Below are 18023 nucleotides of genomic sequence, written 5' to 3'. Positions count from 1 at the left end.
CCTCCACCTTCTTGTCCTTTGTTTTTTTTGTTTGTTTGTTTGTTTAAAATTTTAAAAAAACAAAAATCCCTCCCGTGCACCTAACAGTCCAGACTGAGAGAGCAGCTAGAGTGGCAGCTGGGGCCGGCCCGAGGGGACGAGCGGGAGAGCCTGCGCCTCCGAACTGCACGGGAGCTGCACCGCCGCGCAGACGGGGACGCCGGGAGCCATGGGCTGGGAGGCCAGACCTGCTTCAGTCTGGAGGTCAGCGTGGGCAAGCAATCCCCGCCCCCCTTCCTTTTTCTGTGTGGCTGGCTGCGTGACGTTTTCTGTCCCGGACAAGGCCCGGAGGGAACATGGCAGGAGGAGCTGGAACTAGGTGGAACTCACTTGGCAGCAAACCCATTGTGTGCACTGGGACAGGCAGGTGTGTGCAGGTGCATGCGGTGAACTGCTGTGCTTGTCAGACAGAGGGACAGCTCACCGCAGGCGCTGTCCACCTCCTGTTTCCGCAGACCGGGAGCCCTTGGAGGCAGGCCGATTGTTGAGCGCGCAGTGGCTTCTTGTGCAGTTGCAGAGAACAGGGATGAAAACTCAGCCCGGGCTTCCCTGCTCTGGAGGAAACTCCCCTTAGGGCTCCCCTTTTTCGGTTGTTGCCTGTGTCTCGTGTGACCATCCCACGGCCTCGAGTGATACTGCCAGCCGGTTGGTAGAATCAGGGAGGCTCACTGCTGATCTGTGGGCACCCTTAGCAGGCTCTTTCACCACAGTAACCCAGTGTACACAAGGCTGCAGCCACCACAGGGACCATGGTTGGAACTGTTGTCAGAAGCCTGGGAGAGTGAAAGCTCTTAGACACAGGCCACCCCACCCGGGAGAGAAAGAGGGGGTTCCCAAGGAGCTGTTGAATGAGGAAACACCTTTAAAAGTCCAGATGCTGTGTCAGTGTAAAGTATGATTAGTAATAGAGAATGCAATGTCCTGCCATTGGGGACTTACAAGGGTGAAGTGTGTCATAGCTCCCCTAGTCAGGGGCCAGTTTTCCCTTCCCACTGTAGCTCTTCCTTCTTTGCCATGGGCTGTTTCTGGAACCACAGCTCCAGCTACACAGGGCGGCCCCCTTCCCTTTGATGGTTGGTTTTACAGGAACTGCATCTCCCTTTCCAAGTGTTCTGCTCTTCAAGGTGTGTCACACATAGCTGTGTGCAGTTAGAGCCTGTGTCAGACAGCTCTCCTCCCGGATTCTTCCTAGGTCCCTATTGTGTAACTTGGAGCAGTGATAAGTGGTCACCATCGTGAATGCATAGCATAGCTTCAGAAACTGGGAGTGATTTGGGAGAGAGAAGCATACTGAGTTGAAGCAAACCAAATACTGAGGGACAATAAAGCTTCACAAGAAGTAGACTAGCAGAGTGAGCTGGTGCCACGGGGCAGCACAGGATCTCCAAACGGTGCAGCTCGGAAGGGAACAGCAGGTCTACAGATGAAGGCTCTCATTCTGCAGATGAGAAAAAGGAAGCCCGAGAAGTGAAGCGGCTTGCCAGTAAACTCTCCTCCTGGTTGGTGGCAGAACTGGGTCTAGAACAGCCTTCAGCCAGCTGCAGCCCCCACTCCCCAGCACATCCCCGGAGGGGCCTGATCTGTAGCGGTGGGGGAGCCCTGCACTGACCCCTGGGTGCGTTTCTAAAGAGTCACTCTAACAACTAATTGTACGGCCGCAGTCTTGCCATGGAATGGCTCCACATCCATCTAGCTTCCTTTAATTTTGTATATTTTAACAAGAAAGCTAAAAATCTCCATAGTGAAAGGCCAGATCTAGGGAGCGTCATTTCCTAGAAGGGGAAGCAGTATGAATCAGGAGTTCTAAACAAACATCCCTCGTTCTGATGTTTTTTATTCACAAAGACATTTCACACAGGAGAGAAAACTCAATTATGGTGCAAACACATCCTATTTTATTTTATTTTATTTTATTTTATTTTTTAATAAGGCATGTTCTGGAGCCACTTGGAATCTCCACAGTGTTTCCTTTTATTAGAGGAGCTGGATGTGGATCTGTCGCAGAGCCTGGGTCGGGAGAGGCAGCCCCGTCCCTGGTGTGAATGTCACTCTGACAGCCTTGTTAGTTTGATCTTTGAATATGACATTGTGTTAAGGAATTGTACAATGGATAATTCTGGGGAGCAGAACTCTTAAAAGCCTTTTAATGAGAACATCCCTGAATTTGCTGCCAACAATTGCTTTCCCATGAGGCTCTAATGGAAACAGTACACAAAGCCCCCGTAAGTCAGCCCAGCCGCCCAGCCGGAGACTCGTGCACACCCGGCTGGAGTAACTGAGGGAAACACAACACCGACACCTTCACGCACACTGAGGCAGGGCTGCAGCTGCAGGTCCCGCCGGTAGCTCTCTTTGCTCCCTTCTACGTTTCCCTTGAAATAACCACCAATTTTGCCCTCAGGCCAGCCACGACTGTACCTGTGTGGATCCCCTTTAGCTCTCTGCCCGTAGTTCCTCGGGGGTGTGGGAGGGGCCCAGTAGCACACCTAGTATCAGGGCATCAAAGAAGAAACTTTCCATATTTGAGCAGAAGTTTTTAAAGAGGATTCGTGTCTCAAGCTGCACTTCAAAACGCCTCTGTGTCTTTTGCCTTAAGGATTTTTGTATTTGGGGAAAGGGGAAAGAAGGTAAGTTATTATTTTGAAAGATGGAGGCATTTTGGCCAGACCAAAACTGTGACTACTACTCATAGTTGTACCAGCCACAGCAGTTATAACATTAAAGAGGAGAAAGAGAAGTGCATTCTTACACATGACACATTTTAGCAGATTGCAAATCTGGGCAGTGGAGGAGCCCTGCTGCTCAAACGCCGTCATTCACTAAACCTGGGAAAGGGGCGGTTTCTCCAAGGCCAGCATTCTTACAGCCACAGCCAGAGCAAACTGAAGTCAGAACCCACGGACACCCACTAACACATCAATGCAACCACGCAAAAATGAACTGCTAAAAAAGTAACAGACTTCAGGACAAGTGTTCCTGCTGCCTGCTCTTCTCAGGAGATATTAGCGAGATGCTCACACTGTGCACTGGACTCTTCCCTGACTTGGCTCCCTGGGGTTCCCATCAAACGTGAGACATTCGCATTTGTTAAGAGAGAGTGGTGTGTGGAATGGTTTGGAATGTGTGAGGCACCTTAAAAATAGTCCTGAATGAGAAGTAGCCATGCACGGACGCTGGTCGGATTTCAGATATAAAGGAGACCAGGCCTGCGCCCAGAGGATTGAGTTTCTGGGTCAGAAATCTCAAAGAGCTCTTCTCCTGAGTGCCTGCTTTTATCCTTCAATCAAGGAAGCACACAAAGCACTCACGATCCCACGTGCCTCAGCTGTGAAATGCCAGCCACAAGGAAGTTACGTGGGGTTTTATGCCAAGTATTTGCACACATGTGTTGGCCTCATGTACTGCTTTTGAAATAAGTGGTTGCGAAACTGGCCAGGACAAAATGGAACCCTCCAGAAAATGAAGCCGTGGTCTTGGTGATGGAATTGTTCTAATACAGGAGTAGTATTGCTAGGCACTCTAGTGACGGCCATGAGAAGCCTTGCTTTTCTGTTGGTGTTTGAGATTGTGAAGATAATCTTCGTAGGTGTGGGAAGTAATTTATAAGCTGCTTTCTCTGGAGTTGGGGAAGTTAGCCTTTGTCAGTCAGTGTGGGATGCAGCTCTACTGGGGATGACATGGGCGGGAGTTTCAGAACACTGATGTGGGGAGAATGGTTACAGTTGTCAAGACTAGTGTCTCAGCAGCCTCGGAAACAAGTGAGGGTGGTGTTGGTTTAGATGAGCTGCTTTAATAGGGAGATCAAAATGAATTTGATGTATAATCAGAATCCTAGGTAAGTGAACAAAGAACGGTTTTTTTAAAGAATCAAACCTTTGGGGATTGGGTGGTAAAGGGAAATACTTATTTTTTTAGAAGATATTTATGTGTCATGTGAAACTTTTCTCCAGATGTATGTGGTCGTATGCAGTTGTGTGGCAGTAGAGTAATTCTAGGCTGAACCTGTTGCCATAGCATGTTTGTATGTTGTTTTTTGTAACATTGGAGTGACGCTGGCATCCCAGCTAGGAGCAGTTGTCCGTGGGAGTTTTAGTATTGCATTAGCAAAAATGGACAATAAAGGAAAATGAAACTTCTGATAGATCAGGAGGATCTAAGCGTGTCTGTTTGTGAGCAGGCAGCAGTCTACAGAGAACACTGGAGCCTTCGCAGGTGAATCCGACCTCCCCCGTGAACAGACTCATAGGACCTCCTTTTCTGTGACTCTTCAAAGGTGTGGTTCAAACAGTCATGCAATCTATAGAAACTAAACTAATAGATCTTTGCTTTTCTTAAACAATACGCTTGATTAGGATGTCTGTTTTTACACCTCAGAAAGCTTTTGGCTAGCACCTAATGCATTAAATAAGGAGGATTTTTACATTTTGAGTTTATAGAGTAATGTGTAGCTGGAAAGTAAAGCTGGCAGGAGAGCAGCCTAGGTGACCTGGAAACAGTCCTGCATGGAACACCTGAGACAGGAGGGAAGCCCCGAGGGCAGGTGTGGCCACCGTGTTAACGCTGTATCCCCCACGCTTTAGACAGTGCCTAGCACTAGAGGTGCTCAATAAATACTGAATAAAACACTGCATAAAATACGAAGTATCCTCTTAAATACATTGCTGAATTCCCAGGAAATTTAGGGGAATCTTCAAGAGTTGGAATTGATTTTAGAATTGGGACCCAGAAGGCCAGACACGGTGGCTCACGCCTGTAATCTCAGCACTTTGGGAGGCTGAGGCGGGCGGATCACTTGAGATCAGAAGTTCGAGACCAGCCTGACCAACATGGTGAAACCCTGCCTCTACCAAAAACACAAAAATTAGTCGGGTGTGGTGGCATGCACCTGTAATCCCAGCTGCTCGGGAGGCTGAGGCAGGAGAATCACTTGAGCCCGGGAGGTGGAGGTTGCAGTGAGCCCAGATCGTGCCACTGCACTCTAGCCTGGGTGACAGAGCGAGACCCTGTCTCAAAACAAAAACAAACAAACAAACAATTGAGAACCAGAGCGGTCTCTGTGGCCCTTGGGTGGGTGGATTAGGGAGATTGTTGCCAGAACTGGTAACTGGGAGCCTTGGGTTTCAGCAGCTCCAAAGGAACAGAGGATGGGGCCTGACATTGCAGGGAAAGAAAGGAAATGAATGAACCAGAGAAGCATTTGCCTGCTGGCCCTGGGGCAAGGAGCGAGGAGGCAGTGCGGATACTTGTTTCCCCAGCAAGAGCTCTGCATCAGGAGTGGGAGGGCTAGAGCTTGCCTCACCCAGGGTCAGGCTTCGAATTGATGTTACCAGTTTGGTCCGGGAATCCCCAGAGAAAGGGATTTGTGTAATATTGCGAGGTCCAGCAAACAGGAAACCAGTCTGGAGGCACATCCTCCACCCAGATCCATACCAGATCCATAGGTAAGTGCCCCTAGGAGATGAAGTCACATAAGCCAGTAACGTCCAGCAGGAACACGGCAAATGGGATTCAGCCCTAAGACTGCAGATAATAGAATTTTCAGATGGACGCTATCAGATAAGTGCGTTCACAGTTATTAAAGGCAACCAAACAGGACAACAGTATGCCACCATCATAAAAGACCACATATATTTTTTAAGTAATAGAACTTTTAGAAATGAAAAATTAGTCATTGAGGTCAATTCAACACGTAGGGAAATGCATCTTTTCAGAGAACCCCAAACAATGCTTCATATGTATAAAAGACTAGAATAGTCTCGAACAACTAGCAAATCAAAGAAGCATTTAATGCTCTCAGAAATTACTGAGTTTTCTGAAAATAGGATGTTTAAATCTCTAGTTTTCAAAATTTTATGCCAAACTTGGTGAATCCCCAGTGTCTGATTTTCTGTCTCCGTTCTTCTTTCCTTAATACCCCTTTCTCGTATCCCCAGTGCTAAGGAAAGTGCTCTGCTCTTTTATTTTTTGCATTTTCTGTTCTTAGGGTGTGATCTTCACTCTTGACTACCCAGGTACCATCAGATTAGGAGGAGCAAACAGTATCCTCAGGGAGAAGTAGTAGATGAGTTAAAGGGACTCAGAATGAACCAGTGAAACAGCACATATTTTATTGCAACAATCTACTCGAATTCCCAGTTTTATAAATCACCTGTTTTCAAGTAGCATAATCCAGTGGGTAAACTGTCATGCTTAAATTTTGATGATGCCTGAGATTTTTAGCATAACAGTGTTTCCATCTCTAAACACATTTTATTTCAAAAGTAGTGACACTGACTCCTCTATCATGGCATTAGAACATAAAAGGTATACTTTACCAATAAAAGTCATGATACGGATTCCACCACCTGTCTTTAAATGTAGTAAGTACATCTTTGTGCGATTCTCCTTAGGCAACATGTGCGATTGGGAGGCCTGAAGCCGTGCATCTCTGCTCATTGATGAACCCCCACCCTATTGCCCTGAGCATCGGGGTCAGATCACCTTGATAAAGACACCCTCGGCTGAGCAGGAAAAACTCTAATAAGAAAGCATATGAAAAACTTAATTATGCAACTCAGAAAGACCCCATGACTTGGGGAGGGAATCCAAGAGGCTGATGTGTAATAGGTGGTCATGCTTGCCTCGGTCATGGTCAGCTCTGACCATTCCCAGCATCCAGAAGCCACTGTAGGAGCAAGGTCACCTCTGGTGTACTTTGGCCTTCTTCTCTCAGTCTGGTTTGTGGTTATGGTGGTGGGTGAAGCTGCCCACCCTCCTCCTGGGTCAGAGATGCAGGGCAGGTGGAGCTGTCCCTCCCCAGGTAACTCAGGGAGCGGTGGGGTCTAGCGGGAAACCCCAGGGGGGCTGCCACAGTCACTCCACTGCTGCAGCGCCCACACATGCTGTGTCGCTCTGTGTGTGTCCCTGGCTTGTGCAGATGTCTGTCCTGCGTCATCCCCTCAGGCAGAGTTCTCATTTCCACTAAACCCCTTCCTTTATCCCACCGATCAGCTGAGGGGCCCCTGTGTTTTACCTGAGCAGAGTGTGTCCGTAGAGGAGCTACAGGGCCAGCTCGTGCAGGCGGCCAGACTGCACCAAGAGGAGACAGAGAACTTTACAAACAAGATCCATAAGGTAAATATGTAACACGGATTTTTCAGCACAGCCGCTCCGTGAACCGCACAGCCCCAAAGGAGAAATGCCACGATGCATTTTCAAAGAAGGCTGTCTGTTGCGTACAGGCTGCTAGACTCCCGGGCACCTATGGGAAGGTCACCCAGTAGAGCTGTCCCCTCTCAGATGTCCCTAAAGATAACTCTACCTTTCTGCTCTGGCACATGCTTTTCAGCATCTACACGGTGGTCTCAGCAAGGTCTTCCTCATACCTAATCTAAACTGTCCTGCGGCAGTACCAGCCTAACATCAAGTAAGAGCCTAAATGCAACTGGACAGAAAAGTGTGCCTGTCACCTCTGCTAATGTTGGGTGAATTTTCTGATAGAAAAATCAGCAACCTCACCCTAAGCCATTGCCTTCAGAAAACTGCCGCAACTTGAGCTGTGGCCTGATTAACCTCTGTTACTCTCGCTAATTACCTTTTATCTGCAAATCCTTCCCCAGAGTTCCCAGTAGAAGGGATTCACAGATGTAGGCACTCATTGCCCTGGACATCCATGAGAACGGCCCAATCCCTGCCACCCCAAACCTAATTAAGTTGTGGACAGAGATCTAGGTTCAGAATTGCTGCAGCTGCTCTTCCCCTCTGTATCTGTTCTTGAAAGATAGTTGTGTCTTTAAAACCAAACGAAGCAAAGCAGTTGATCTTGAATAGAGCACCTTGGTGTTTTAAAATAAATATCCTATGCAAATAAAGTCCTGGTATATCTAAGAACTTACTTTGGCAAGGAATGTGTGCTACACATAAGCCCCCATGTTGGCTGAGGCCATGTGATTTAAGTGGGTCACAAACTGATTAAAGGAGTGAGTGCCTTCTCTGTACCTTGCAGCTTAGGGAAGGCAGGGCCGAATGCCAAGATCTAAATACTTTCTGCCAACTTCTACCACTACATGCATGACTCAATTTTTAAGTGTTTCATTTAGGGGTCAAATTGCACATCTTATTATCAGAGGAAAATAATTCCATGTTACTTGAAAGATAGATTCCTAAGTAAACAAAAAAAGTTTTGCATGGCACCAAAAATTGTTTGAAAAGTGAGTTTATCACTGAAGATGCTGCTAGCACAATGTCCGGGGCCCACGTGTTTCTAGTATGTGGGTTGATGATGGAGGAGTATTGCGGAAGAGCCTTCGAATGGTAGGAGATGTCCTTCAGGCTTGTTCAGAAGGGAAGGGAAAGTGTCCCCCAAGGTGCCCAGAGGGCAGAGGACTGAGCTCTGAGACTTGGGGAGTTCACGGAGTCGTGGAACAGAAGGAGCTGGAAAGGGCAGTGGAGACGTGAGGGAGAGAAAAGAAGGCTCTCCAGGAGGGCCTGGGCGCAGTGCTGGAGGCGGGTCCGAGTGTCTCAGCGCCTCTCCACAGGCAGGCCCAGGGCCTCTCCACAGGCAGGCCCAGGGCCTCTCCACAGCCGGGCCCGGCGCCTCTCCACAGCCAGGCGGGGAAGGGGCTCACATTATCTTCACATGGCCCCTGAGGCCAGTGAAGCCTGCCTAGCAGGAGTCAGTTGGCTAAGACTTGTAAAAGAAAATAAAACTACAGGACTTTCTAAATGGATTATGTCAAGGGCAAAGTTAAGTCCTGGAGACTGAGTCATGAACATGTTTGCAGTTTTGTTTCTTAGATTATAGATGAACTCTCTTCCTCATGGTTCTTATTCTGTGAATGACCAAGAGACCAGAGACCAGACCGCCCTTCTTTTTAATTACTGATCTTTGTTATAGATTAACTGCCTCTTCTATTGTCATGTACCTAACTCAAACCAGATGGTGCGAAAGATCCCATGACTGTTACATCTTCAGTGTGAAATGTTAAATACACTTCCCCCACCCAAAAAAATACCACGTTGACTTACCAGTAGGAAATTGCAGATGCTGGGTGTCTGGTGCACTAGGCTGCCCTTGTGTCCACAGGGGAGAACGGTGGTGGAATGCTGAGGGTTGCTGAGATGGTGAATAAAATCACCTATTTTCTGTTATTTCGGCCAAAACTACAATAAAGGTCAGGTATTAGGAGAACAGCCACCAGGTCGTTGTCTAGACCTGTGGACCTTTGCAGAGCTGCCTCTGACTCTTCACTGGCCTTCAGTGCGTTGGCCTCCGGCAGCTGTGGTTCTATTCCCAAGGCCTCTGAGAATTAATCTAGTACTTTAAAGAGAAAAACAAATCCCTTCCTTGTTTTTTGGCATAAGAAGGAGCGTTAAGAGAGGACAGCTGATAACCTTCAGGCTGGCGTTCGAACCTTTTATTGGTCTATAGAACACAAAGCTTTGATCCCATAGTATCACTGTAGCTACTGTAAATACTATTTATAGATACTATTCTTGTGCCCTTCTGTGCAAAGCGGTATTTTATTCACTCTTCTGCTTTTCAGTGTTGATACACAATTATCGTTTGTTGCTTAGAAGAGTGTCTATACCAGGAGTGTTTAAAACACGGGAATTCAATGTGGAGATGCGAGATACGTTTTCAGTGACACTTTTCTTTTCCTAAGAGATATGCACATCTAATAGGAATGTCAAATCTTTAAGCATGGAAATAGGCTCTCAGACCCACTTTTCTGTTTCCTCGCTGTTGTATGCAGTCGAGGCCTGTGTACTTGGAAGAATTCCTTCCACCCAGCCTGCTGTGCTCTCCACCAGCTGGGGTTCTCTTCTGTCAGGGCTGTGGGGAGTCAGGGGGCTCAGGAAGTAGAGGGGAAGGATTTCCACTTCTTTTCTTCTTTACAATTCAATGTGCGTTTGAGTGCCCAGCCCATGTACAGAGGGGAGATGGAATCTGCTTACATGGGATTTAAGTCAGTGGTAAGCCGCACTTCTGAGATATATAAAACACCATGAGAGACTTGGCAATGAAAAATTGTCACAATACCTTATTTTGAAATAGCACTTGTTTCTGAATCACAAGATTCATGGGGTTTTGTCAACAGGAAACGTCTGAAGCCCTTAATCAAACTAAACTTCTGGGGGCTCCTGTGTTTCATATCTTATATGCAGCATGACAGAGACTGAGTGGCAGTTTGCAGGGACTCTTGGTTTGGTTTGGGTGGCGGATTGGATTAGCCGCTTGTCACACTGTCTCTTGTTCCGTTCAAGATGGAGGAGGAGCACCTCTATGCCTTGAGGTGGAAAGAACTGGAAATGCACAGCCTGGCTTTGCAAAACAGCCTCCATGAGCGAACCTGGAGTGATGAGAAGAATCTGATGCAGCAGGAGCTCCGGTCCTTGAAGCAGAACATTTTCCTCTTCTACGTCAAACTCAGGTGGCTGCTGAAACACTGGCGGCAAGGGAAGCAGATGGAGGAGGAAGGAGAGGAGTTCACTGAGGTAACTCCACTGTCGAGTTCCTTTTATTTGCATCTGTTTTGTTCTTGACCCCAGACACTGCTATCTCCCCACGCACCCTACACACAGTCATGTTCTATTATTTTATTTCTCAATATTTGATTAACATCTAATATTGCTACAACAAACATTTAGAGCAATTCATACAGACGCTTAGATAAGAGAAAATTGAACACAGGTGACTGAAACATCCATCATTTTCCTATACACAAGCAAATATAACAGAAGTAACATTACAGTAGCAAGAACAGGTATGCAGTGCTAGGCATAAACTTACTGAGAATAGTGCAGGAACGACATGAAGAAAACCACAGACTTCCCTATGAAACCTGCGTGATGTTTGTGAGTGAGGGACTGGCAGAGGCAGGTGCTGTTGGTTGCCTGCTCAGTATCTACTCTCTCTTTTTTTATTTGTACATATTCATGGGATACAATTGCAGTTTTGCCACATGGATATTTTGCGTTGTGGTGAAGTCATTATTATTTTAAATTGTTTTGTCAATTTTGATCCAAGAAATGGAAATGCAGCAGCTTGTCCAGTTATATATGAAACTAAGAATTCCGTGCTATGCTCTGACCTAGTTTTAAGAGTGCCCTGGTCCATAACTCCATGCTGTAGCAAAGTTTCGCTCCTGTCTCCTTTGCTGCTCATTTATAAATTCATTGATGTTATCACCCTGAGGTCCTGCACCATCTCATTCAACCTGGCTGGTTTGTAAAAGCTAGTTTCTAAAACTTTTGCTCTTCTTTCTATTTGAGTTTTGTTCCTAGATGTGAAAAGCCGTCCTGCCCACACAGTTTTAAAAGGATCTTTTCTAAGCTTCAGATGACTCACTTTGCCACCTCTGGAATTTGTATATGTTCTTCCTGTTATGCCTCAATTCCTAGGTTTATAATAGAAACAGAACAGAGATCTTTGCCTTCTGATTGCTTTTGTATTGATTAAGTCAGAGTGACTGATTGCACTGCGGGCTCCTTCCTGGCCTTGCTTCCTGGTGCACCCGGGGCGGGAGCCACTGGTGTTCTGTGTATTCTGTACATCCACGACCCTGGCTTCTTGGCCAGCTGCTTCGAGGCATTGTGAATAGATGGTTTCTTTTTAGCTCCCAAAGACCTTTTGTCTGGTTTTCATTCTAGGGAACAGTGTATGTAATTCTAAGTTCTCATCCTAGGAATGGGAAAATACAGTGCTTCTCTTTCCTCAGGGTGAAGAAAGTCTTCAAAAACGAACTCTGCCAGCTTCCAACTATCCGTGACATAGAAAACCAATATTAAGCAAAGCCTAGAAATCGTTTTAAAGTTTCCTGTTGATTAGTACTCTGGAGTTCCTCCTCCTTTAACTTACAAAACCATAGCTATTAGTAATACTAATTTAAAAAACAGTAGAATTAAAATTTCTCCTTAATGTCTTCTAATGTCTTCTCTTAATGTCTTCTAATAAGCTGAGCACCCACCCTGTGCTGTTTAAATGCAGAAGGTGCCCATGAGTGAAATGGCCAAAATGAGCATTTTAGGGGGAAGGACTGAGAAGTATAGGCGTTGATAATCCATAACATGGATCATTATCCTCAAACAATGAAAATCAGGCTCTACAGCAAAAGGATTTGGCTGAAACTGTGATCGTCACCTCCTGCCTGTTTCAGGGTGAGCATCCAGAGACCCTCTCTGGGCTCGGGGAGCTTGGAGTCCAGGGGAGTCACCAGGCGGATGGCCCAGACCACGACGACAGTGACCGAGGCTGTGGCTTTCCAGTCGGGGAGCACTCCCCACACTCCCGGGTGCAGATAGGAGACCACAGCTTACGGCTGCAGACCACGGACAGGGGACAGTCCCACAAGCAGGTGGGTGCCTCAACCGGAGCCCGTCACCCTGCCCACACCAGGGAGAGGAGACTTCTAAGCCATATTTGTGTCATTTTGTTTCCAGTGTTGGTGTCCAGGTAGCAGAAAATTCCACTCCCTGACTGCGGTCACCTGTTGTCATTTGTGATGCTGGGTTTTTCCTAGAAATCACCTCATCAAGCCTTTCATCTTAATGTCAGCCCACCCTTTCATTTGAGTTACCCGTATAAATAAGGACTGTAGTAAGGCCAGATCAATGGTGGTGTCCCTGCTGGGGCCAGTGAATTTACCTCAGAGAGTCTGTCATTGGCAGCATCATTTATTTGGCAGCATAACATATAAGGAGCAAAGGACAAGTTTAAAAAAAAAAAATCCCCCAACGTGGAAGAAGTATTTCAAGTTCTCTTTGGCCCACTTGAAACACAATGCTCCCAGATAAAAGTATTTGATGACACCTTGAAAAAAAGTAAAGTATGTAGAATGAGAGGTGAGACTTCAGTGTTATTAAGTAGCTGTTATTGTTGCCAAACACCATAGAAATAGACTCTACTTAATAAACCAAAAGATACTACTCATAACATCCAAACTGCCTGCATTTTTATACCAAAATGTCAGTGACGGAGGATTTGGAGTAAGGAGCTCCTGAGTAGGACCCTGTGTTAACGCTCTGTTGCTCCCAGGCTTCTGAGTCCCCTCTAACCCAACTTTATTATGTATTAATGATAATAAAGCTTCTCAGGAGGCTCCTGGGGTGCAGCTGGACGCCCCTGCCCTAGGAGGCCTGCGTTCTGGGCTGAGTGCGCAGGGCCAGGTGGCCACGGGGGGCGGCAGTCATATGGGCGCGGCTCTAGCCTCTCAGCTGTAGACACTCTGGGGCACTCCCTCTGCACTGGACGCCGCAACTGCTGCTCCTCCCTGGCCCGGGCTCCCGGGGCCCAGAGCCGCTGCTTCTAATGGGCGCGGGCTGTCGCCAGAGCGCTGGCTCAGATCCAGATGACAGGCGGCGACCTTCTGAGTGTAGGCTGAGGGGAATTTGGGTTCCCCCTGCTCGCTCTCTATACAATCAGATTTTCACACCTAAACAGCTGTTTCCTATGTACACCCGTCCCCCCTTCATTCTCCCTGAATAACATGACTTAAGGAGATGATACTTTCAAAGGAACTTTTATTCACAGCCATCAGAAAGTATGCCGTTATGCCATTGTTCGTGGGAGAATTTAGGTCATGGAATGAGTTTTCCAGCAATAATCTAGTTAGAAATGAAAATGCTACTTTGCAAATAATGCTTTAAAATCTATTAATTTCGGTGGCTCAAGCCTGTAATCCTAGCACTTTGGGAGGCCGAGATGGGCGGATCATGAGGTCAGGAGATCGAGACCATCCTGGCTGACACGGTGAAACCCCGTCTCTACTAAAAAATACGAAAAACTAGCCGGGCGAGGTGGCGGGCGCCTGTAGTCCCAGCTACTCGGGAGGCTGAGGCAGGAGAATGGCGTGAACCCGGGAGGCGGAGCTTGCAGTGAGCTGAGATCCGGCCACTGCACTCCAGCCTGGGCGACAGAGCGAGACTCCGTCTCAAAAAAAAAAAAAATAAAATAAAATCTATTAATTTTACTTTTTTGAAAGAAATGTTGTCATTCAATCTCATAAAGCATGTGTGCTTGCCTCCCATAATATTGCCACTGCTGGCCACTGTTCCCACCTCACCGCAAACCTGCTGCATCTAAGACAACGTGTTTCCCACGCACTCACGCAGATGCTCTGGACAAGGAGACACCTCGCACATCTGGTTTTCTAAACAACAGTCATGGAAAATGTTATTCTCAGGGTGGAAAATAATGTGAAGTCACTCAGCTGGAACCTTACATTCAGCATATCTTAATGTCATTTCCCTTTGCTTCCTGCTTCTTCCAACACTAGTTTTTAGCAAGAGATGGACCGCCTGCATTTTTATACCAAAATGTCAGTGACGGAGGATTTGGAGTAAGGAGCTCCTGAGTAGGACCCTGTGTTAACGCTCTGTTGCTCCCAGGCTTCTGAGTCCCCTCTAACCCAACTTTATTATGTATTAATGATAATAAAGCTTCTCAGGAGGCTCCTGGGGTGCAGCTGGACGCCCCTGCCCTAGGAGGCCTGCGTTCTGGGCTGAGTGCGCAGGGCCAGGTGGCCACGGGGGGCGGCAGTCATATGGGCGCGGCTCTAGCCTCTCAGCTGTAGACACTCTGGGGCACTCCCTCTGCACTGGACGCCGCAACTGCTGCTCCTCCCTGGCCCGGGCTCCCGGGGCCCAGAGCCGCTGCTTCTAATGGGCGCGGGCTGTCGCCAGAGCGCTGGCTCAGATCCAGATGACAGGCGGCGACCTTCTGAGTGTAGGCTGAGGGGAATTTGGGTTCCCCCTGCTCGCTCTCTATACAATCAGATTTTCACACCTAAACAGCTGTTTCCTATGTACACCCGTCCCCCCTTCATTCTCCCTGAATAACATGACTTAAGGAGATGATACTTTCAAAGGAACTTTTATTCACAGCCATCAGAAAGTATGCCGTTATGCCATTGTTCGTGGGAGAATTTAGGTCATGGAATGAGTTTTCCAGCAATAATCTAGTTAGAAATGAAAATGCTACTTTGCAAATAATGCTTTAAAATCTATTAATTTCGGTGGCTCAAGCCTGTAATCCTAGCACTTTGGGAGGCCGAGATGGGCGGATCATGAGGTCAGGAGATCGAGACCATCCTGGCTGACACGGTGAAACCCCGTCTCTACTAAAAAATACGAAAAACTAGCCGGGCGAGGTGGCGGGCGCCTGTAGTCCCAGCTACTCGGGAGGCTGAGGCAGGAGAATGGCGTGAACCCGGGAGGCGGAGCTTGCAGTGAGCTGAGATCCGGCCACTGCACTCCAGCCTGGGCGACAGAGCGAGACTCCGTCTCAAAAAAAAAAAAAATAAAATAAAATCTATTAATTTTACTTTTTTGAAAGAAATGTTGTCATTCAATCTCATAAAGCATGTGTGCTTGCCTCCCATAATATTGCCACTGCTGGCCACTGTTCCCACCTCACCGCAAACCTGCTGCATCTAAGACAACGTGTTTCCCACGCACTCACGCAGATGCTCTGGACAAGGAGACACCTCGCACATCTGGTTTTCTAAACAACAGTCATGGAAAATGTTATTCTCAGGGTGGAAAATAATGTGAAGTCACTCAGCTGGAACCTTACATTCAGCATATCTTAATGTCATTTCCCTTTGCTTCCTGCTTCTTCCAACACTAGTTTTTAGCAAGAGATGGACCCGTGAGCTTCCACTGCGGGCCGCGTGTTATAGAAGCACGTGGATAGGTGGCCGGGTGGGGTCCAGACACTGAGACCCAGGTCTGCCGAGTGGGCCAGTGTCCATAGTAGTGAGCAAGGAGCTCACTACTGCGTGCACAACACTCATCTGTCCAAGGACGGAAGATGGACGAGCTCTACTGTAACGACAGCTGGTTCTCTGGGAGGGAACATTCCCGGTTAGAGGATTTGCCTCTCTGTGACTGGCATGAGTATTAGCCAGGCAGCTGGGATGCAAGAGCCAGGGCACGTGTCTCGCAGAGCTGCACAGAGCCGGGCCGTTTCAGAAACGCGGAGCACCTCGCAAGGCGACTAGTAGCATGGGAAACCTAGCCAAGCCGTTTTCCCAAGGACAAGTTCTCAGTCACGGTGTTCCTCAGGCCTTGGTCTTTGCTTTGTGACATATGGAACATTCTCACAATTGAACTCAAGTAGATGGCAACATTTATCATGTCCACAGAGGTTTAAAAAACAACTGCATACACTGATCAACCTTGGGATGGCTCACAACAAATCATCAGGTTGGCAGACATTTGGCTCTGCAGACACTCCCTGTTTCCCAGTGTTCAGCTACATGAGTTCATGGTCATGACCTGGTAGCTCTAGAGCCACAGTGAATGCTTTTCAGAGGGAATCGTATAGTTCTCCTTGAGCTCCAAGACTCTTGCCACTGTGTTAAGCGTTTGAGGTCAGCATTCCTAAGGCTGTTTATGCATTTCATACTGATTCGTAATTCCTGGAATCCAGCTTCTTCACACAAGGTGATGAATGGTGTGGGAATGATGGCCCTGGGGCGCCAGCATCTCGTTTTCCCTACTTGGGTTAACTGATTTAAAAAGAAGTTACTTTCTCATTCAGGGATGTGACCTAATTCTCTTTATCATTTAATAAAACAACTAAGTAAAAAAAAGTGTGAAGAACCTAATATAAAATTCATAGCAAGAGCTGAAGGAATTGTATTTCGTATTTCAGTCTTCACCTGCTACGGGTCACTAAAGAGCCTCACCCAGTCCAGCCTCGGAACTGAGTAGACTCCACTTCCCTGGACCTCTGCTCCTTGTCGGGGCTCCTGTGCTGCATTAGGGCCTTCAGGGGCTGCCTGAAAAGTCAGCCTTTCTCCTGCAGACGGAAAGCCCTGGCTCCCTGGGCCTCCGGGGCTGCGGCTCTCCCAGGCCCCAGCAGTCTTCCTTTCTGGCCATGCAGGCTGCCCACCTTTGCTTGCCTAAGTTGCAGAAACTGCACGCTTGCCAGAGGAGGCCTCACATCAGAACTGTGATCTGCCTGACTTTTTTTTTTTTTTATAAGAAAGTTCTCTTGAGCCTAGATGGTGTTTACATTTCAGTTTTGTACGTCATACTGTGGTTCATTCTTCAGTGTATCCTCCAGCTGGGAGGCCTCCCCTATAAGGCATGCTTCTCTTTCTGTAAAAGGAACCAGACCAGAGCTTGGGATCGTGAAGTGTTTTATCTTTGCCGTGTACTTGTGGTGGCAGTTGTTCTGTCACTCCGAAAGTAGCCCCTGCGTGAGGTAAAAATTCACATGCACAGCTGGGTCCTTGGTGGAAGGACTCTCCCCGCCCCGTCCTGCCTCCCAGAGTCAACCATGGCCAGCAGGTTGCCACAGGCCTTCCGAAGTGCCTAACTCAACCTGGGACCTCACAAGTAAGTTTCTTCCCTAGTGGCCGCCTGATTTTCGTCAGACTTGCCCTGGTTTCCTAAGCCTCTGGGTTGAAAACTGTGTTTACAGCTTATAAAATAAGTGCCTCATCTGTTCTTTCCCGGATCCACCTTCGTTCTTGGGAAGCCCTCGGTGACATCTGTGGAGCCCGCAGCCCGGAGCCCTCCTGGACGGGATCGCCGGGCAGACTCTTGGCCAGAGGGCAGAGGACTTCCGTGTGTAAATGACTCTCATGCCCACGATACTAATCGATTCTACTTTCAGGGTCTGTCTTCAGTGGCCCGTTCTCTGTGGGGATAATGGTTTTTAGAAAGGGACTTTTCTGGGTGTAACAGTGAAGGTCACATTGAGGAGAACGACAAATGGCTCATTGATAAAAATGTCGCCGGCTGTGTGAACCTATCAATTCCAGCTAATCCCCCAGTAAAGAATTTCTCCAGGGACTCCTGCTGGTGGAGGGGTTGCCTGTGTTGAATGCTAAGCAGGGTCTCTGAAAGGAGCTCTGCGTGCCTTGTGGGGGTCTGGGCAGCTACTGCATCATTCCGGAATTCCCCTGCCTCTGTCAAGGAGCCTAAGTAAACGTGGATGCTGTCATCTCTATTTTGTGACTGTTGTTTTGTGGGTTAACCCATAGCAGCAGGTC

General features: G+C 47.7%; 1 protein-coding gene across 1 annotated transcript in view; it reads left to right on the top strand.

The window, feature by feature from the left end:
• Positions 1 to 18023, top strand: part of MTCL1 (microtubule crosslinking factor 1) — a 121148-nt gene that overhangs the window by 73740 nt on the left and 29385 nt on the right. Inside the window, exons 7-10 of the mRNA XM_011973280.1 lie at positions 88 to 243; positions 7030 to 7152; positions 10285 to 10515; positions 12177 to 12374. Coding sequence (XP_011828670.1) covers positions 88 to 243; positions 7030 to 7152; positions 10285 to 10515; positions 12177 to 12374 — 708 coding nt within the window. The remainder of the gene's footprint in view (positions 1 to 87; positions 244 to 7029; positions 7153 to 10284; positions 10516 to 12176; positions 12375 to 18023) is intronic.

Source organism: Mandrillus leucophaeus, unplaced genomic scaffold, assembly GCF_000951045.1.
Source record: "Mandrillus leucophaeus isolate KB7577 unplaced genomic scaffold, Mleu.le_1.0 Scaffold1367, whole genome shotgun sequence".
Taxonomy (NCBI): domain Eukaryota; kingdom Metazoa; phylum Chordata; class Mammalia; order Primates; family Cercopithecidae; genus Mandrillus; species Mandrillus leucophaeus.
Note: the sequence above shows the minus strand (reverse complement) of the source record. Positions and strands in the feature narration are given on the sequence as shown.